This window comes from Hyaena hyaena, unplaced genomic scaffold (genome assembly GCF_003009895.1).
Source record: "Hyaena hyaena isolate Hyena2069 unplaced genomic scaffold, ASM300989v1 scaffold_533, whole genome shotgun sequence".
Taxonomy (NCBI): domain Eukaryota; kingdom Metazoa; phylum Chordata; class Mammalia; order Carnivora; family Hyaenidae; genus Hyaena; species Hyaena hyaena.
In genome coordinates this window covers 20,650-43,093 of record NW_024081161.1, presented here as the reverse complement: position 1 = coordinate 43,093, position 22,444 = coordinate 20,650, and the positions used below count along the sequence as shown (strand labels likewise).

Sequence of the window (22,444 nt, the reverse complement as noted above, 5' to 3'; positions counted from 1 at the left end):
TCTCTCTCTCCTAGAAATAAATAAAAATATTCAAAAAAAAAGAAAGAAAAAGAAAAAATAAAATATTCTGTTTTTAGTAAGAAAACTAAGGGTTAAGTGGCCTCTCCTGTTACTAGGTTAATAAAGAACAAAACAAAATCAAACCAAGGTCTGTTCAAAGTATGATATGGGAGCCTCTTACCGTTAGGAAGCTAGCAAATACCAGAGCATACTCGTTAACTTCCATCTATTACTACATCAAGTATCATATACCAGTCTCATTTTTTAAGGGGTATATTGTTTTGTAAGTGTTCCCAGGAATTTCTCATCTTCAAATCAATTAGTTATTTCTACTCTGAGATGTACCTTTACAGCCACTAAACTCTGATCTCCTAGAAAGGATTTAGCAGTCTTTTTCTCCCAATGCCATACTATGCACTCAAGAGATTAAACAGATAAACTTTTAGCTTGTTTTGTGCTTCTTAAATTCCAAATTACCATATCATATTATATGAGATGACACATGGTCTAGGTAAACAGCAATTTAAATTATGGTTTAGGAAATTTGGTATGGAAGAGCCAAAGAGGTGAAATTCTGAAGTACATTATGGTGATTATGGTAATGGTGGAATACTGCTAATTGTGTAAGATAAACAACATACCCTTCTTCCAGAGATTTCTTCCCATTCCTCTAAATGTCCTACAAGCCAAATTCCAGAATGGAGAAGAGAACTAAAAAATACTTTAAAACGAAGGGATGGTTTTGTTTCTTGCAATCCAGAAATGTGGTGACAAGGATCTGGGCTTTAAAAGTTAACAGTGGAAATGACAGGAAAGAACAAATTCAAGAGACATTCTGAAAGGAGAATCACTTCTCACTACATACAAGATAAAAAGATAAAAGAAGATCTATCTGATCCTCTCAATCACCTAATTTCCATACCCTACACTCAAGCCACAGTGGACTATTCCTTAAAGGTCCTGAATTTTCACATCACATTTTTTTAAATCATATAATCTGTACTATAAAAAGCAGATATTGTATAGTTATTTGTGCATGGTGCAAGATATAAAGGCCATACCCTCCCTATATCCATTCTCTCTTACATGATCTTCCCCCTTTTCTCTGCCTGTCAGTTGACCACTTTTTTAAAGATATACTCAAAAGTCTTCTCTGGGAAGTTTGCAGAAATAATCTCCTCTCCTCTACCACCATCCCTACCCACCCACCCACCCAAACACAGAACTAATCCCACTGTTAACTATGGTCCCATAGCACTTAGCACACAGAGTCATTATTCCTTTTACTGCTTATTTATTGTATGAGCTTATCACCAAAGAGCTAACATGGGAATTCGATGAAGATATGGATCATATCTCATCTAGTGTCATATCTCCAGTAAGTACCTAACACAGAATCTCACACATTACTGTTTAATAAACTTTTGCTTAATAAATAAATGAATACGTGCACCTGGGTGGCTCAGTCGATTAAGCAACTGCTTCAGCTCAGATCATGATCTCGTGGTTCATGGGTTCAAGCCCCAAATCAGGTTCTGTGCTGTCAGCTCAGACTGAAGCGTGCTTTGTATTCTGTGTCTCCCTCTCTGTCCCTCCCCCGCTCACCCTCTGTCTCACTCTCAAAAATTAATATGCACTAAAAAGTTTTTTAATAAAAATAAATGAATAAACAAACAAACAAACAAAATTTGCTACTACAGACCTTATGGAACTTCAAAACACCTGTCACTCACACAGCGCCTTTACAGAGAAAAACCTACGTTCCTGTATAAATTGTTACGGTTCAACACATGTTACTTCAAATTAAATCAGCCTTACTATGTGCACACTTCAGCAGCACATATACTAAATCGGCTTTACTATCCCAGCAACAAAAAGTACATATAGCTAGGGGCTCCTGGGTGGCTCAGTCAGTTAAAAAAATGACTTGATTTCTTCTCAGGTCACAATCGCATGGTCCATGAGTTCAAGCCTCACGCTGGTGGCGCTGTCAGTAAGCACTGTCAATGCAGAGCCTGCTTGGAATTATCTCTCTTCCTCTCTCTCTCCCTCTACCTCTCTGCTGCCTGTGTGCGCTCACTCGCTCTCACTCTCTCTTAAGATAAATAAATAAACTTAAAAAAAAAAAAAAGTACATACAGCTAGAAGTTGATCCGGAAGCGAAAACAACCATACAAGGGCTAAAATTCAGGCTGATAGGGACGTTCCAAATATCATGGCTGCAAGATGGCCCAATTAAACCTTACACTGCGGAAAGTGTAAGTGCTACATGAACGAAGATGACAAAGATCATAGGAGCTCATTTCATTCTTCCAAGTGACTCTAAACTGCTATTCAATCCATTATTAATGGAGCCTATTCAACAAGCCAGTATTAGAGATATTGAATATCATATGGAACAAGCAGCAGACTAGGCACCTTCTCATGCTACCCCATGCACGTTTCTTGAGCATGCTTGCAATAAAATTCTATTACTGAAGATAGTCTGTGTATCTCTCTCCCGTGTGGTCTTAAAGGAGGGAAACCAAGCAGAAGGAAGGCACACACACCAAATGCAAAGTGGCAATTGAGTGACATCACTAATCAGCAGAGGTTAGATGGAAGGTAGGGACTTTGTTTTGTACATATCGTTTCTGAGGAGACAGCAAAGTAGTCCAAGGTTAGGTAATGGACAAAAAGACTGAATAAGACTGAGTACAAAAGTCTGAGTCTCAAAAGTGTGCATTTGTGGGTCATTTTGATCAAAGTTGAAGCCACAAGAGTGGATAAAGTCACCAAGGAAATAACTACATTAAAAAAAAAAAGAGGGGGAAGACAGAAAGCAGAAAATGTAAGGTCTGTGTCAATTGTGAATTGGAAAGAAGAGCACATAATACAGAGAAAAAGAAGCAATAGAAAAGTCAGAAAGACAGAGAAAGAGAAAGCTTTAAGAAACAGATCTGACAGTGATAACAGAAAAAAAAAAAAAGTTTCTGATCTCACCAAGCAACGTATGAAAGCCTGTAACCTTAAAGCAATTTTATTAGATGGACAAGGCCTGAGCATGTTTCAAAAGAATGAAGCCTTACAAATAGAGATTTTAAAGATTCTAGAATTGGGGAATAAAAATGTGACTACAGGCGTAAAGTCATAAAAGTGTAAGAAGGGACATGCTCAAAGGTTAGATGAAAGAGGGGAAGAGAAGAAACTATCCTTCTGTAATAGGAGCAAAAATTATGTAAGAACAATAATCAAATGAAATTAAGAAGAAAGTACATAAGGTAGTTCTTCTTCCTGCCAGTCACAGAATCCCAACCTTATCTACAAAGTAGATGAAATCATCTGCGTAAATAAAATTATGCGAAAATATGAGGGTAGGACAAAAAAAGTGCAAATTTAGAGGACTGGAGCTCGGAAGCTAGTCAGAAGTTACAGCTTTTTCTGAGAAGTCTGTTAACACCAAACTCCCTTCACGCAAGAAACAGGCCAGTCATAAAAGGCTCAAAGTAGGGGAAAAAACCGAAAGGACTATATTTAATCCTCTTCCTTTCTTTTCTCTGCTTCCAAGCTTTTAGCAGCAGTTTACACGTTGTACACAGGTGGTAACTTCTGCTGAGGACATCTCTTTGGCTTTGAAGAGACTTAAATAAACTTCAGGAAAGAGAAGGCACAACCAGCTGCTTAAGATTGCATAAGGTTTTTTGTTTTGTTTTGTTTATTAGTTGTAGTAAAATATACGTAATATAAAATTTACTGTTTTAACTCTTTTTAAGTATACAGCTGGGTGGCAATAAGTACATTCACACTGTTGTGTAACCATCACCACTATCCATCTCCGAGACATTTCATTATACCGAACTTAAAACTATCCGTTCAACAACTTCTCATCTTGCCCTTCTCCAGTCCCTAGTAACCACCACAGTACTTGCTGTCTCTGTGAATTTGACTACTGTACATACCTCATATATAAGTGGAATCATATGGTACATGTCCTGTGTCTGGTTTCTCTCACTGAGCATGTTTTTAAGATACATCCGTGTTGTATGTAGCCTGTATTACAATTTCATTCATTTTTAAGGTTGAATAACATACCAGAATGTATATACCACATTCTGCTTATCCATTCATCTATTAGTGGAGATCTGGACTGCTTCTACCTTTTAGCTATTGTGAATAATGCTGAAAATAAACTCTGGTGTACAGATATCTCTTTGAGTCCCTGCCTTCAATTCTTTGGGATAGAGACCTAGAAGTGGAATTGTTGGATCATATGGTAATTGTATGTTTAATTTTTTGAGAAACCATCATACTGTTTTCCACAGTGACTGTACTATTTTACATTCCAATGTACAAGGATTTCAACTGCCACACATCCTAGACAACATTTGTTTTCTGGCTTTAAATGAAAATAAGCTGTGACAACACTTATTTTTTGGATATGGATATATACACACATATGTATATACATGTGTATGTCTATATACATTATACGCATAAGTCTGGACATTTATATACATATAAAAAATCATCCTAAACAGTATGAAGTTATTTCACCGTAGTTTTGATTTGCATTTCCCTAATGATTAGTGATATTGAGCTTTTTTTCATAGGTTTATTGTTCATTTGTATATCTTCTTTGGAGAAGTATCTATTCAAGTCCTTTCTCCATTTTTTTACTTGGAATGTTTGTTTTAGCCAAAGACTTTTATTTCCCCCCCCGAGTTGGGGGAGGGGCAGAGGAAGAAGGAGAGCAAGAACTCCAAACAGGCTCCAGGCCAGTGCAGAGCCTGATGTGAAGCTTGCTCTCACAACCATGAGATCATGACCTAAGCTGAAATCAAGAGTCAGGATGCTCCACCAACTGAGTCACTCAGGAACCCCTGGCCAAAGACTTTCAAAAAGACACAAGAAGGAAGCTTTCTACATTGCTAGATCTAGCTCCCTAGTCAAGAATAATTAGAATACGTCTTCTAGATCTCTTGGGAAACTAATCATGGAGAGGAGGTTCTGGTCAGAGTACAAATCAAGCAGAAGAAAAGAACTTCCAACTCTACAAAAACAGAGATTCCTTCCTCTTAAAGGGCCTTCTACCTCATAACTCTGTAATTTTCAATGTGTTTTTCTTTTACAGCAAACTTCCCTATATTTTAGTGATCACACACTACTGGTAGCTTTATTACTAGTGACAGTGGCTATTTAATAAGTCATAACTTTTATTAGCAGTGATACTGTGGTTACTGCTATATGCTAAGCACTATGCTGCATCCTATATGTGATATCTCATTTAAAATTAAGTTCTTAGGGTGCCTGGGTGGCTCAATCAGTTAGCATCTGACTTCGGCTCAAGTCATGATCTCATGGGTTCAAGCCCTCAGTTGGGCTCTCTGCTGGCAGTGTGGAGCCTGCTTGGGATTCTCTCTCTCTCTGCCCCTTCCCCACTTGTGTTCCCTCTCAAAATAAGTAAGTAAACTTAAAAAATTAAATTAAATTAAGTTCTCCACTTCAGCCCTAGCAGTTTCATCTTGACTACTGTTAGAAAAGTAAAACATTGGGGCGCCTGGGTGGCTCAGTCGGTTAAGCATCAACTTCGGCTCAGGTCATGGTCTCATGGTTTGTGGGTTCGAGCCCTGCATCGGGCTCTGTGCTGACAGCTAGCTCAGAGCCTGGAGCCTATTTCAGATTCTGTGTCTCCCTCTCTCTCTAACCCTCCCCTGCTCACGCTGTCTCTCTCTCTCTCTCTCAGAAATAAAACATTAAAAATTAAAAAGAAAGAAATAAAGAAAAGTAAAACATCTGGGGCGCCTGGGTGGCTCAGTCAGTTAAGTGTCCAACTTTGGCTCAGGTCATGATCTCACGGTTTGTGGGTTCGAGCCCCGCATCGGGATCTGTGCTGACAGCTAGCTCAGAGCCTGGAGCCTGTCTTCAGATTCTGTGTCTCCCTCTCTCTCTGACCCTCCCCTGCCCATGCAGCCTCTCTCTCTCAGAAATAAATAAAACATTAAAAAAAAATTTTTTTTAAAGGAAAAGTAAACCATCTTTAAAACACATGAAAGGTTTTTATCCTTTGGTCCTTCAACATTCCATTATCAAGCAATGTTAAACAGTCTCAATATTAGCCTTAAATAATATTTTCTAGGTTCCACAACAATGACTCTGTCTTGAATCCACAAAATCAAACATTTTTTTACTTCAAGCATACAAAGTACATTTTACTTCAAACTAATAAAATTCAAGGATCTTTTTTTCTGCTCCCTTTTGCTTTTTAAAGGCCAAACATCTTGTAAATACTTAGATAGCTCTAAAGTAATACAACTGATTCTTTAAACTCAACTAGAGCATATGTATCCAAATTAAAGTTGTCCTTTTATCCCTTTGGAAAGCTATGTGTTTCTTCCAAAGATGTTGACATTGACAGATACATTTCTGAAACACTTTAGAAAGTGTCTTCACAGACAAATGTTTTACAGTCACTATTTCATTTAATCTTCACAAAACCCAAAGAAAAGGTACTATTACCACCTCCATTTTACAAGTGACTATACTGAGACGTAGAGCAGTTAGGTAACTTGCCTATCACAGCATAAGTGGCAGAGCTAAGACAAGAACCAAGGTCCATCTGACTCTAACGCTCTGACTTTTTACTGTTTTGCCATAAGTATCACTGTCTTAATGGAGAAATAGATATGATTTGATGATCTCATGCTGTATTTACTTAAAATTTATGAGGGTTTAATTCCTGGCACTAGAATGAGATGAAATCCACCTAAGAAAACAGATGCTCTACAATGAATAGAAGACTTTTCAAAATTAAAGTTATTTTTCAGCTCTATCATATCATTTCCTCTCAGGTTGGGCTCTTTGCCCAAAAGTACTCTAAAATTACAATTTCCTGGCAAAGGGCTTTAAAGGAAAAGAAGCTGAGATTTTTCTCCTCCTTTTACCCTTCAGAGTCTTTCATTTTTATTTTCTAAGAACTTTTCACTTACTCTAAACTGGAAAGCAATAGGATTCTTTTTCATTTCTTGTAACAAACCTATTTGAAGAAATGCTGCAACACACTCCCTAGCTTTGGATATTACTTTATTAATAATGAGTTTAAGAAAAAAAAAAAAAAAAGCCAAAAAGGCAGGCAACACAAAACAGAACTTCTGAAAATGTTCTGACATATTCATGTCCTATTAAAATAAAAATTAAAAATAATCTTATAAGAAATATGCAGAACTATAACTCTCATAACTTTTAATCCAGGTCCTTATAAAGATTTTTAAATAATCAACAACCATACCTAGATTTGAGAACTAAAAAAGGAAAGAAAATCTTTAACTGATTAAAAATAAAAGAGGATACTTCCATATGAAATTACCAAGGTCAACCTATATACCTGCTATACAGAAAAATCTATGATTTGTGCCAAAGACACTATCTACACTTGAAAACTGTATTTATTCATATATTTTGTCCCTCATTTATTGCCTGCACTTCAAATTTTGAAGATAAAATATAAGGATTAAGTCCTTGTACAATGACAGCTCCTCACTCCCATCCCTAGAATACTAAAATTAACTATTAATAATCCCAACATAAATGCATTAAAGGTGTACCTACATTAATAAAAGTGTAATTTCAAGGAAAGTTTAAACTCTGACAATATTAACATGTGTATCATTCAGTGAGTCGTGTACTCTGCTTTCTGCTTAACTTTTAAAGGCTTCCATAAACAGAGATGAGAACTGTGAACACAGTGGTTCAGTTCTGCTATCTGCGCAGATGGACACTACCTTGCTTGAATTCTCAGGATAGTTTGATTACACAGTAACAGCACACATGAAGCCATTTCTTAGTATTTCTCTGTGGTTCTCTATAAACAAATTAAGAGGATTACGGTGCTTTCTGAAAATAATTTTTGCTTTCATTTATTTTTGAGAGAGACAGAGCACAAGCGAGGAAGGGGCAGAGAGAGAAAGAGACACAAAATTCAAAGCAGGCTCCAGGCTCTGAGCTGTCAGCACAAAGTCCAATGCGGGGCTAGAACTCACAAACCGTGAGATCATGACCTGAGCTGGGGTGGGACGCTTAACCAACTGAGCCACCCAGGTGCTCCAGTAATTTTTGCTTTTGTAAACCGGGATGATTTTTACCTGTTTGGTTTTGTTTTTTTAGAAAGAAAAATAAAATTTTAAAATCCCAAGGTTATCTAATAGAAAAAAATTTTGATCATTAGAAGGAAGATAAATAGCCTCAATACTTTGCCCATAGAAATTAAGAATAAACAACTCTAAGTGTAATGTTCCTGTTATTTGCACAAGTATAAATATCCTCTGAAATTCCAGTGCATTTTATTACGAGTTACCAAAATCTAGGTAATGTTCCAAAATGACAAAAAAATTTTTAGCTGAATTCTATGGGCTTGAGGTAATATCCTGTTCCCTTCTGGATGCAAAAAACTTGGTTATTTTCATATTAAAACTTAGAATTCAGGGAAGTTTGGAATAATTTTTTCTCCCCTTCACTGTATATAATGTTCCTCCTCTTGGTCAAAAGATAATTTCAAGATGTACTATGAACCCAGAAGAGAAAAAGACCTCTAGTAGGCAAAAACAGACACAGAGAGCATGTACTTTACTTCCAGAAAGGGAGAGCAGCCGTCAGGTCAGGTCATTATTTCTAAGATAAGTAGCACTTTAAAGAAGGACATAGTCATGAGAATGACAGATAACAGTAAAAGACAAGACTAAGTTCAGGGAAAGGCCAGCTACATACAGCAACAAAGCTTCAAACATACCAAAAGAACACACTTGACTGTTTCTATGAACTAACACCATGAACAGTTCTATGAACTATTTCTATGACTGTTTTTCTGAACAAGAAAAGCAAGAAGATGATTCGCTTTCTTGAAGTTTCAGAAGACTGAATCAGGTGCCTTCATTTTGGAATAATTTCCATCAACAGTGGGTGTATAAAAGTGTTTGTAAAAGATTTTTAAAATATAATGCTACAGTGGTTTACTTCATTTATTTGGAAAATCCATTACATGGTACACCATACTTCATGGCAATGTTAACTATAGTTAAAATTATAACCACATCACTATTCTGGCAGGCTCTTTGAAATCACATGTGTTTATGAATATTAATTACAGCCATCTATTCAAGTGCTGAGAGTCTATATAAAAGGTGGTGGGGGGAATCCCACTGTCTTATCATTAGCCTAGTACTTGAATTCTCTTCTATTAGAAAAACAAAAACAAAAAACCCTGTAAGTATACAATAAGAATCTAGTTCATGGAATGAAAATTCTTTCTGCCAGGGAAAGAAAATCATCAAAACACTTTCTTCTCAAGGGTTAATTTGTATATATATTTTTAACTTCCACTGGAACATTGAGATTCCATTGTTTAATTTGATCTTTATTTCTTATAATTCTTAGAAATAACATAAACTATAATTTTTTTCACAGCAATTATTTATCTGTGATCCAAACCTGTATGATCCAAATTCCACTGATTACTAAAAATGTCTGAATAGATGATCACTGGAAAATAATTACTGGTTGCTGTTTAACTGCAAGACAATAGACATATCAATTTATAGATCCAACATATCAACTTATAGATCCAACCTAATGTCTTTTAATACAGTAATTACACCAAAACTAACCCTTTACACAGTTATGTGACACAGCATCAAATGTAAATTACCAACCGCATCACTGAGATAAATACTGTGTATTATTTAATCAAAAGCACAATAAAACTTAACAAGAAGGGCTGATATCAAAACTAAAAAGGAATAACATATGGTATTTAATATCTAATTATACTTCATTGCAATTTATCATACTGTAGTCAGGACTGGATTTATAAAGCAGCCTCAAAAGATGCCTTTGAATTTTGTTTGTGTGTAGATAGATACACTTTTATGTATGCAAGACAAAGCAAGCTAAAAGGTCTACCTTAAAAAAGTAAGGCCTGAAATCTAATATTATCACTAGAGGTGGTTTTTGTCTTGAATTCTTTTATTTTCTATATCTTTTTTGTTTAAGAAAAGAAGAAACCAGGTCACCTTAAACACTTAGAGGTGAGAAAGAAGACTGGATATTAGGATAATGGTGGGCCAAAGGGTAACCAAAGTAAGAGAAGGGAGAACATGAAGGTAAAAGGCCACTTTTTTTTTCTACCATGCCCAATTTCTGACTTAAACTTAGAAACATAAAGGTATGGTGGAGATATTATCCAGAGGAAGAAGATCAAAACTTCCAGGGCTATCAAATTTTTTGACACAGTATCCCATAGTTGGAAAGAATGAGTCAGTTCTCCTGTCTATGAAAAAACACTATTAAAGTGGCACTAATCACATTTGTGCCCAGGTTAAGGTCCTGAAATACCATTTCTCACTAAAAGTAGTGCTTCTCGAAGAAATGATTGATTCTGGATCCAGGACAGGAAATGGACATGATGAACCCTGAATATCTTATCACTGCAGACAAGGAAGCTATAGGTCATGTTGTCCCTGAAGGGGCTCTCACTGACCAAAGATGGGGGACACTTTGAGCTTCAGCAACAGTAATTGCAGTGGATTAAAATCCATCAAATATGGGGCACCTGGTGGCTCAGCTGGGTAAGTGTCTAACTCTTGATTTCGGCTTAGGTCATCATCTCACAATTCGTGAGTTCAAGCCCCACATTGGGACAGTAATTGCAGTGGATTAAAATCCATCAAATATGGGGCACCTGGTGGCTCAGCTGGTTAAGTGTCTAACTCTTGATTTCGGCGTAGGTCATCATCTCAGAGTTTGTGAGTTCGAGCCCCACATCGGGCTCCGCAGTGACACTGCGGAGCCTGCGTGGGATTCTCTCTCTCTGCCCTCTCTCTGTCCCTCCTGTATGTGCTCTCTCTAAAAGTAAATAAACTTTAAAAAATAAAATCCATCAAATATGTTTAAATGCATTAGCTCAAAATGGCACTTTAAAAAAAGAATCGGTTCCCTTTAGAGAAAAATAGGGAATTAATTCATTCTCTTGAAAATGGGTAAATAAAGGGGAAGAATCAAGCATTTTTCCTGTTTTCTTTTATAAACTGTACCACTGGGTAATCAAACAAAAGATGAGGGAAGTGATTCTCTATTAAAAAAAACATTCCAACTAATAAGCGAAAACAAAATGATGTATTTAGAAAGTCACCATTTTGCAACATCCAACGAATTAACAGAAATAAGCACTAACCATCTACAGCTGTTAATATCACAAAAAAGAGACACAACTAAACACTAAGTGACTATGACAGTCTTGCCAAACACCACCTGTAACAATTCTTATGGATTCAAATTGGACCCATCAGTCTCTGGATCCAGTTAACCATTTGCAGAAAATATGGAGGGCAAACAAACATGTAGAACTGCACCTTGTGTAAGAAATCGGCAAAATCCAGGCTGTGAAAAACTATAAACAGCCTGAGTCCTTCCACAGGATAAAGAAGAGAAAAGGAATAGAGAAACTAGCATAAAGATTAAAAATGACAACTGCGGCACCTGGGTGGCTCAGTCGGTCGAATGTCTGACTTTGGCTCAGGTCATGAGCTCACGGTTTGTGAGTTCGAGCCCCACAACGGGCTCATTGCTGTCAGTGCAAAGCCTGCTTTGGATTCTATGTCCCCCTCTCTCTCTCTGCCCTTCTCCCACTTGTGCACTCTCAAAAATAAACATTAAAAGGGGAGCCTGGGTGGCTCAGTCAGTTAAGCGTCCAACTTCGGCTCAGATCATGATCTCACAGTTTGTGGGTTCGAGGCCCGCGTCGGGCTCTGTGCTGACAGCCAGCTCAGAGCCTGGAGCCTGTTTCAGATTCTGTGTCTCTCTCTCTCCCTGACCCTCTCCTGCTCACGCTCTCTCTCAGAAAGAAATAAAAAACATTAAAATAAATTAATTAATTAAATAAACACTAAAAAATAATAATAAAATAAAAGTAACAACTCCTATAAAAACTATTTTTTTAATTGGCAAGATGAACCCTAGAGTGTCTAGCAATGAACATTTCGGTTATTACTGTAAGAGTCAGGAAGCGTTACTTATGGGGAAAGGCAGCTGTGATGGATGGAACACTAGGAAGGGAGTGTGGCAGAGTTCTTTTTTTAACCAGACTGGTGATTATAAAGGTGTCTGCCTTACAGTAATCAGCAAGCCATACATTTATTTTTTTTTTATGTTTTATTTATTTCTAGGAGACAGAGAGACAGCGTGAGCAGGGGAGGGTCAGAGAGAGAGGGAGTCACAGACTAAAACAAGCTCCAGGCTCTGGGCTGGCAGTCAGCACAGAGCCCGACGCGGGGCTCGAACCCACGAACCGCGAGATCATGACCTAAGCGAAAGTCAGACGCTTAACCGATTAAGCCACCCAGGCGCCCCGCCATACATTTATTTTTTACTGGTGTTTTATTTTGCAGTAAGGGCATTATTTAATAGCGGGTTACCAGGACACCTGAACATTGCAAACACCTAACAAAGGCTTGGCACGTTTTCCATTCTCTAGACTAATACAGTGAAAAAAGAGGTTAAAAAAAGAAGTTACTGCCCATCATTTCCTCCCAATTCACTTCCTCTTCCAAAGTAACCACCTCACATCATATTCGGGGCCCAACACATTCACTTTTCTGGGAGTTAGAAATTCTAAGAAATAGGCTATAAGGTACCCAAACCTGTTCCTCTCCAGGTCTTCCTCCAACTCGCAGGTTGCTCAAACACAAAACCTAAGGGCCAGAATTGACTCTTTCTCAACCCCCACATCTAGTCTATTAGTAAGTTCTTCATTTCCAACTCCAAAATACAATTTAAATCTGTCTACACTTCTCTCCATCTCCACCGACTCCATCATCTAACCATGAACTATTCCAATAGCCTCCTAACTTGTTTCCCTGCTTTTATTCTTTAACCTATACAATTTATTCTACCTTTTAAATCTTTGAAAAACATAACTGCTTAAAAACATAAACTGCTTAAAATTCTGCTTAAAATCCTTTCATGACAGCCCACTGCACTCTTACATCCAAATTCCTTTCCACGGCCTGCATCATTGAATCCCTGCCCATCTCTCTGACCTCATCTCCAACCACTTTCTGCCATTTTACAATCCAGCTACAGTGGCTTCATTTTAGTTCCTCCCACATGCTAAACTCTTTGCCACCTCCAGGCCTTCTCACAGCTTTCCCTCTTCCTGCAATACTCTTTCCAGCTACTCACGAGGATAACTTCTCATAACCCCATGTCACAGCTTTAGATTACCCTCTCAGAGAAGCCCCGTCCAACTGTCCTATTAAACAAGTTCCACCATTCTTCTCTATCAATACGGGTTACTTCTATCCTTCACAGCTGAAGCTCCAACTAGAGTGTATGTTCTTCTATGGGGTCAAAGATCTCAACTGCTTCATTTAACAATGCATCGAGTATCTAGCATTTGAAAGGCACTTAATTAATAATTTCTAAATATATGAATAAATGAGCAAATAAATTAACTCAAGGCTGACAGCCATTTTCTGCCATGAGCAATGATCAATGAGTAAAGAAACCCCGTTTGTAGAAAGAAACAGGAGATGAGGCAACTCAGCAGACTCTGAAGAGATCAACTAGCTCCAGAGAGAAAGAGTCAAGGAAATTAAATGCCTATTATCTCTAACTTATGCTTTCCTCTAATATGTAAGAAGTTCACCTAAATTACAAAAATAATTTTAACTTGCATCCCTTTCCAACTACAAGACTCTAGGTCCAATGATCTCACAAAATCAAAAATCCTGAAAATGAAAAATGATATGGACAGAGAGCAGTAACATTCTATATTCTGAAAATAGAAACTACCTCATCTTTGGAATCACATATGCTCAACAATTTCCTAGTCTCCTAAGTGTGAGAGTGTGTGTATGTGTATACCAAGATACCAATATTTATATCAAGATATCTGCAGCTATCTGAAAATATTACTATTTGACCTCTTTACTAAGATGTCTGCTTTCAGATAAATTTTACAGACTAATTCAGAACCCATATATACTATCACATGTACACCTTTATTATCAGCAATATTAACTTTTCTCTGCAATTCTCATTTTGCTATGAAGTCATTTTGTAAGATACGTTCTTTAAGATACTTTTAAGAAGTTCAAGGTAATCTGTACCTTATTATTCGTGGCATACAATCAATGAACTTATTTTTAATCTTTATACATGCCTATTTACATATTTATTGGCATCTATTCAATTTTAGACTGTGGAAAAAGCAGTTGTAATGAGATATGTCAAATGTAGAATCTGTTCTAAGAGCAAAGAATTGAAATTAGAATAATCCTGAAATATGAGGCAATTCAAATAAAATCTCAACAAAAAAGAAGCTTGGGACAAATAAAAAAGAAAGTTTCTATCAGATAGTATAAATTTTCTCCTTAACAGAAAAACTAAAGACCTTTGGTACTGAGAAAAGAGAGAGCTGGTAGGAAGTCAGAAATTGAGGTAATCATAATTATAGCTTTGCATGGGGTCATTCTACACCAGAAGGCAAATGAGCCTTTGCCTAATAGCAATATCTATGTATTACATATTATTTTGTGAACTCTGCCAGACATCATGGATCACGATTTTCCATTTTTGCATACTTCAGTTGGGACCTATATAGAGTGTTCAAAATACTGTGACTTTTAAATAACAGCTTTCTTTCTCCCTAACACCTCTATCCTTTTTAGACTCTTAAAGAATATCTCTACCATGTATATAGGTAGTAACCCCAATCTGGATTCCTCTGGCAATACCATCATAGAGCTTTTAAGGGTGAGAATGGAGTCTTAAATGAAATCAGTTTCTTGACTGTCACTACTACATATCATAACAATGTTTTTTCACACTGCAGATCACAGCCGGCTAGTAGGTCATAAGAACAATCTGGTGGATCATGACTAACAGTTTTTCAATGAAACAGAACAGAATAGAAAGTAGAAAAATACCAAAAACATCCTACATAGTACATTGTATGAAACTTCTGTTTTAGTTTGATATGTATGTGGGCCTGTCCTGGGTTTCACCATCAATATTTTTATTTTCATTTTCTGAGAGCCACTAATATACGATGGCCTGAAATGACAGTGCCTTTAGTTCAACACACACTTCTTTGAAACCAGACAAATTAATTTCAAAGCACTTCCCCCTGCCTCTACAATCTGAACTAGAAGTACTCAATTTAAAGCTTTTATTATTTTTTCAAAGTTTATTTATTTATTTTGAGAGAGAGAGGGAGACATAGCACATGAGCGGGGGAGGAGCAGAGTGAGAGGGAGAGAGAATCCCAAGCAGGCTCTGTACTACACAGTCAGCTCAGAGCTGTATGTGGGGTTCAAACTCCTGAACTATGAGAACCTGAGCCAAAACCAAGAGTCGGACACTGAACCGACTGAGCCACCCAGGAGCCCCTAAGCCTTTTATTATTAAAGCTCTACTGATACACACTTTTAGAATGAGCATTTAGATTCCTTCAGAAAAAGAAATTTCAACCTAGCTATGTCTAATATACATTTACCTTTTTCTTTACATCTCTAACTAATTCTTCAGCTACATGCTGAAGAATATATGCTGTCTCTCGGCCCCTTAAAGAACAAAGGATAAATTAATCTTTGCCTCAGGTTGGCTAAAGCCTGAGTTTATCTTCTGTCTTATGGTGCAGCTGAAGTTTGCTCACCAGAATCTGCTTCAGATGTTACTGTTCCCCCTCTTTAGAAGGAAGAGCTAATTAGCTGACTGGTCCCATCAATGGACCAGGACCTATGTCAATTAGAAAGGGGTTGGTGCTGTCCCCAATTAACCAAGAAAAGCCGAGGGGAGGTCAGATATGCTTTCAGGACCACGTCATTAAAGAAATGCTCCTGTTTGTTTCTTTTCTTTCCCCCTGAACTACTCAGAACCTCCTTCCCTAGCCTGCCTCTAAAGTTGGGAGCTCCCTGCAGGGCCTACCAGAGGCTACTGGCCTTTGTTGTTTTCTTTCTTAGAGGTCATCTCAAAGAAAACTCCAGTTCCCCACTTAGTGAATCTCTACAGTTATAAGCACAGAAGAATTTTGCTTTGAAATATTCCAAGAGCACATGAGTTAGTAATAATGACATAAAATGAAGCCCATAACTCTTTTTTTTTAATTTTTTTAATGTTTTATTTAATTCTGGGGGAGAGAGAGAGAGAGAGAGATGGTGTGACCAGGGGAGGGTCAAAGAGACAGGGAGACACAGAATCTGAAGCAGGCTCCAGGCTCTGAGCTAGCTGTCAGCACAGAGCCTGATGCGGGGCTCGAACCTATGAACCATGAAATCATGACCTGAGCCGAAGTCAGACACTTAACCGACTAAGCCACGCAGGTGCTCCATAAATGAAGCCCATAACTCTTGTCATTGCAATGTCTTCATGACACTACTATCTACCTATCTGGTCTGTTGCTTTGTTCTACACAGCTCAATTCCAAGAGTTGATAGTTCCTGATGTCTGTCTATCTGCATTCCCAATTTCTGGTCTAAGGTCAGGACTACTGATGCTACAGGCTGATATTGGCTTCTTGTGCTGAGCAATCTGTGAATACTTTATGCTGAAGAATCTGTGAATACCTTATACTTTACCCTTCCATATCATCATTTTTTTTTTATGTTTATTTATATTCGAGAGAGCACAAGTAGGGAGGGGCAGAGAGAAGGGGACAGAGGATCTGAAGCGGGCTCCATGCTGACAGCAGCTAGCCCATGTGGGGCTTGAACTCACAAACCCAGGAGACCATGACCTAAGCTAAAGTCAGACGCTCAACTGACTGAGGCACTGTGGTGCCCCATCATCCTTTTACTTTCTCTTTTTCATTCCCTACTAATCTATCTTCTGACTGATCCTCCATTTATTCATAGCAATACTTTCACTTATGAAATAATGGTTTTCTTACCTTCACTTTTCATATGTGTGAATGCACTTTATAACCCTAATACTTTACCTCAAGTCTTCAACTGTACTTCCCCCAACTACCTTTATACACTATTAAAAAATAAAAAATGCCAAAAAAATCAAACTATCGCTTAAATTGAAGAACTCTCCTGATCTGTCTTGAAAGTAAATTTCAGTAGCTTACTCTCTTCTTTGTAACCTTCCAGTGTTTTCACTGTCCCACACCAACTTTTGCTCCCAATATACCTTAACCAATGCATTTTAAAATTTAAATAACTATTAAGTCTATAATCTAACTGAGGACCAAGGCCTGTCTGATACAGCCCATATCTCCAGCAATGACATTCTGTCCTCTTTAACAACTATATAGGTAGTATATATGACTACCCATCACCTGTCTTTCATAGGGGCACACCTCCCCTTTTCTGAACATTTTACTTGGTGAAGAACCTATGTTCTGATCATTTCCTTTCCTATCTATCAAAACTTATCTATTGTGTGGTCATTTTTCTTTCATCTAGCAGTTCCCCTATAGAGAAATCTGAGAAACTCACCTTACCAAAATGCTAGTAATTAATAACCATTTGATAGACTTCCTTCCCAGAGGAGCTTCACTTTAATAAGGACTTATGAAGACCTCTGTGACAGACCTGTTAAGGAAACCTGGGGAATCTAAAAGCTATTCTGATACTCAAGTCAGTGACCATACGTGACCACATCTATTGCCTATATTTAACACAGCCTGTTGGTGAGACCAAATCAGTGATGTGAGGTCAGAGGGGCCTTCCAGATCCCCTAGTCTTGATTCTCAGATCTAGCTGCACAGTGGAAATCTCCAACTCCCAGAGGAAAAGGGTGATACCAAAGAGCAAAGGCAGGTCTAACACCCAGGCCTAACACCAGGCCAGATATATATGAACAACATGCTAAAAATATAAAGACACGTATGGGAATAACACATACCCAATTCATGACAGTGACTACCCTTTGCAGGATAGGAAGGGAATGCAACTCAGAAGAGAGATACTTAGGGAGCTTCAACTATATTTGTAATATTTTATTTCTAAAGCTGGATAATGCAACACGTAAGTACTTATTAAATTCACTTTTGAGTATCTAAAATTTTGTAAATGAAAAAAGAACAATATGAAGATGGCGTATACTCAAATGGATATAATATTAGGCACACAGAGAAACACCCTAGGCTAGAAAGCACTCATATAAGATACTTTATGAAGCAGGCCTTGAAGGAAGAATAAAACATAGATTACTAGCAAAAACTAACACAAACTTCTCTAAAAGAAAAGCATGAACAAAGGCAAAGTTGGGAGTACCCAGAGCCTACAACCTAAATTAAAAAAAAAAAAAAAGGGAAACTTCAGGAGGACAGATTCATTTTGGAGAAGAGCAACAAAAGCCTGGGAATTAAGTCTGAGACCAAGGGATAGGGGCCTTGGGCACTAAGTAGACTAGTGTGCCCCAATCCAAAAAAAAAAAAAAAAAGGAATGGAATGGAATAGCATGGTGGAAGCAATGTTTTAACAAAACAAATCAGAACCCATGTGCAGGATGGACTAAAGTAAACAGAGTCCCAGGATCCTTAGGAGGTTCTGCAGGGCAGCAAAAGGGGAAGAGAGGGAGGTAACGCACTGAGAAGCAGGTCCTAGTGCCCTCCCTCTACTCTGAACAGAGCCTTTCTACTGCTAAAAATCTTTGAAAACTACAGCACTAAAGTATCTGGTTGGAAGGCATTGCTGTAAATCAAGTACAACGGTCATAAAACCCAGGAATGGGGTAGCAGTACCAAAAATGAAAAAGGGAAAAGGAGATGAAGGCCAGACTTTTTGACGGAGAATTCAACAGGACCTAGTGATAAACTAGACGGAATAACAAACGAGTAGATCTGCATGAAAAAATAAAAAACGCCAACCAAATAGCAGCTGTTGGTCATACAGACTTGAACACGAGCAATATACATATGAGCATGTAAAGGTGTGTGAGCATACCCAAGGGAGAAAAGCAAAGTGACGTTCCTACAGAGATCAGGGAAAGAACAAGCAGAGGACTCGCGAGACTGGACCCAGAAATGACCACCACATCATGGAAGGCTAAGAAAACAAGCGAGTTTTAAGAAACAGGTATCACTAGACCCAGCGACAGGGTACACAGCGCTGTGCAGCCAATCAGACCCAGGGTTCCGGCATTCCTCCACTTGACCAAATTATTTAACCTGAGTTTTGATTAACAAGGAAAAAATAAACTAACAACATTTAACATCATCAAACACACTGAGAAGCACTGGGTTAAGTACCTGACACACACCCTCACTTAATCCTCACAACACACTTTACCGATGAAGAAATTAAATGGAGAATGAGCAGAGTAAATTACAGAGCCAAGTTCTCGGTTTCTTAGGACAATAAAATAAAGGAATGTGTATATAAAGTTCCTGGCAAATAAAATGACCTTGATGGCAGCTATATTTTATTACTAGAAGGTAATGATCAACAGGGAGAAAAAACTCACTGTCAATAATCACTGTCACAGCCTTCCATGTGGCAAACTCTTAGTGTCCTCAGCTATAAAACAGGATCAATGCCTGTAATCCAACCTATTTAATAGGGCTGCAATGATGAGACTGTGAAAATGCAAGTGCCATGAAAAAATTTTAAACCATATTGGAATATATGGGATTAATGTCACATATCTTGCTCTTCAGAAATGCCTTCCTGGATCAACATAAGTCTCTCCGAAGACAGCTAAAAATAAGTCTGTTAGATGTGCAAGCACCACTTTGCAAAGTATAAATTACCATGGAACGGTTACATACACCACCACCGTCTCCCCCCCCCACACACACACCCCTCCAGGTTTTCTAATGCCCTACAAGGCCACAGGCTCTCTCACACCTATAAGAAACTCTGATCACTTAGAGCTAACAAATAGAGAGAACCTCTACTTCAATTTGGAGTTAAGTTGGTTTAAGGCCTTATGTCACAGGTGCCCCCTTCCCATCTTTTTTCTATGGTATTAAAACTGAGTGCCTAGTCAACACTAGAATTCAATACCTGACAAAATGCCAGATAAGTATCTACCAAGACCTCTGTGATAGCAGGTCTCTTTTGGAAACCCCTCCACAAACCCCCTTTTTTTCACCTGAACAGATGGTTTCCAGGCCTTAAGGCTCACATGTGTAGTTCCACAATTCACAAAAGCTCACCAAGTTCCTACCTTTTCAATTATTCCATGTTCCTGAATATATCACCTTTCATCTAAAGATCTCTAAGCATCAAAAACCAAGAACTCCTTAATCTTCACAACAGCACTCTCTGGGAGAGAGATTAGGACCTTTACCTTATAAATTAAAAATGAAAGACTGAGGTTAAATGTTTTAAACAATATCAGTTCAATGACGTTGATTCATTCTTGAGGGGAAAAATGCACACTATGAACTACGGACGGCCTTGATTTAGCTAGATCATTTCGAGTCTTAGTTTAAAAGTATCTACTGTGTACTCTTACTTTTCCAATATATTAAAGATGAAATATAAACTAACAGTAAATATCAAAGCATCACTATTTTTATACGCCAAAAGAAATTTTAAAAATATGTCTGAGGGAGGGGTTCTAATTTAAGATTCCCGCTGTCTTGCGTCCATAAATACTTTTGAACTTGAAGGGAATAGGAGGAAGAACACCTGTCAGTGCAGTATCCACAAGTTTTACAGACTGTGTAGCTATTAATACTGAATTCCTTAAACTGTAAATAAATAAACCGCCTTCTCAAAGACAACGCAGTATTATGAAAAACATTTGACAAGAACGCCTACATGGGCTGTAAGTTGCCTAACTAATTTCCTAGTTTTGCGTCTCGGGGCTTTGTGAACTTGCAGGGAGGGAAAAGTCCTCCCGGCCCAGGAGTCCGGCCACGGGAAGCCCTGCGCTGCCCAGCGACTTTCCACGCCTCCAGGCCCGGAGGCCGCGGGGGAGGCGAGGCTCGGCCTCCCCTCGGGCCCCCTCGGCGTGTGGACAGACGCGGCCCGGCACTCGGACCTGCCTCCGACTCCCGATGGGCCTGGCGAGGGCCCCGCAGTTGCTAAACGGGTCGCGGTCCGGCCCGGCCTAGCCGCCCCCGCCCGCCGGCGCCGCCTCCCTCCTTCTCCCGGTTCCCCACGTTCGTTACCTCTTGGGCGCTGGCGGCTGCTCCATGGCGGCGGGGGACAGAAGGAAGGATCTGGTGGGCGGTGAAGGACGGAGGGAGGAGAGCAGCCGGGGCACCGGCCGGCCGAGCCCCGGGAACCACAGGGGGAAACTCCAGGAACTCGGACCAACTTTCCCGTAACTCCGCGGCGGATCCCCCTCCCGCTCGGGAGTGCGGCTCCTCCCGGGCGCCCCGCCCCTCGGCCGCCGGCCGCGGTCCTGGGAGAGTGGGCGGGGCCAGACGCGGCCCGGGCAAGGTGGGCGGAGCCAGGCCCTGGTCGGGCGAGCGGAGTCGGGGGCGGAGGGACGCGCCGGCCACATTGCTGGGAGGGGAAAAAAAGCGCGGGGACTTGAAGAGCTAGAGGCTATGGCCTAGTCGCGACTCAGAACCCGTCTTTTCTGACCCTGGGCACGTTCCTTTGGGCCGGCCAAGAGCTGTCGCTGCACACTTGCCTTCATTGCTTTTGCGCCAATCCGATTTGACTCATTTATCTGGATTTCCCAGGGACACATCCCAAGCATCATGTGCAGCCTTTTGAAGTGTTACTAACTGCCCACGCTTCCCCCTCTAGTTGTTTATAATTATTGGCTATGTTTTCCCCCAGCCATAGGACATTTGTAGCTACAGCAGTAGGGATACTTTCTGGAAATTCTTGTTTGATGTTGATTGTAGACAAGCTCCTCACTACAGTTCACTATAATTACGTCTAATTACAAAGAAAATAATTACTGTAGTGAGATCTCTCAGTGCACCAATTTCAGTATGCTGTGGTCTTCCCAGCTGTTCACTTGGGTAACCTGGAAAACCTATCACAAATTATGGTGCATAGAAAAGTACTCAGGAAAGTTTTGTTTTCTTCATGTCAAGCACTCTCTCCCCTACCTGTTCCCAAGGCCCTTTAGCTCATCATAATTTGATCCCTTCACACATTGTTTGTTTACCATTTAACTTTGAATTCCATATGTAAATATCTTTCGTAGGACTATATCCAGGTACTATGTAATGAGTTTTCTTGCTTTTGTTAGAATTATCAAGATTTAGAGTCATTAGTGATTTTTCGAAGATTAGAACAAAGTCTATGAAGAGAATGTTAAAGGAACTTGAGGAACATTAATCCAAATTAAACTTGTCTATCAGCAGTTTTCCTCTTTTGTTTTGATATGTAATGAACTTACATGACTTATTTTCAAACCGTTATATTCCCTCCTAAATTTAGTTATGTTCAGTTTAAGACTATTCATTGTTCAAACCTAAAGTCAAATTCTGCAAGTAAGAGAGATTGCAAATTTTATACTCATTTGCATTATTAAAGATCTATAGTCTATTATA

General features: G+C 38.9%; 1 protein-coding gene across 1 annotated transcript in view; it reads right to left on the bottom strand.

The window, feature by feature from the left end:
- Positions 1 to 21,306, bottom strand: part of STK3 (serine/threonine kinase 3) — a 267,353-nt gene extending 246,047 nt beyond the window's left edge. The window contains exon 1 of the mRNA XM_039255488.1: positions 21,098 to 21,306. Coding sequence (XP_039111419.1) covers positions 21,098 to 21,123 — 26 coding nt within the window. The 5' untranslated portion in view covers positions 21,124 to 21,306. The remainder of the gene's footprint in view (positions 1 to 21,097) is intronic.
- Between the last annotated feature and the right edge of the window lie 1,138 nt (positions 21,307 to 22,444).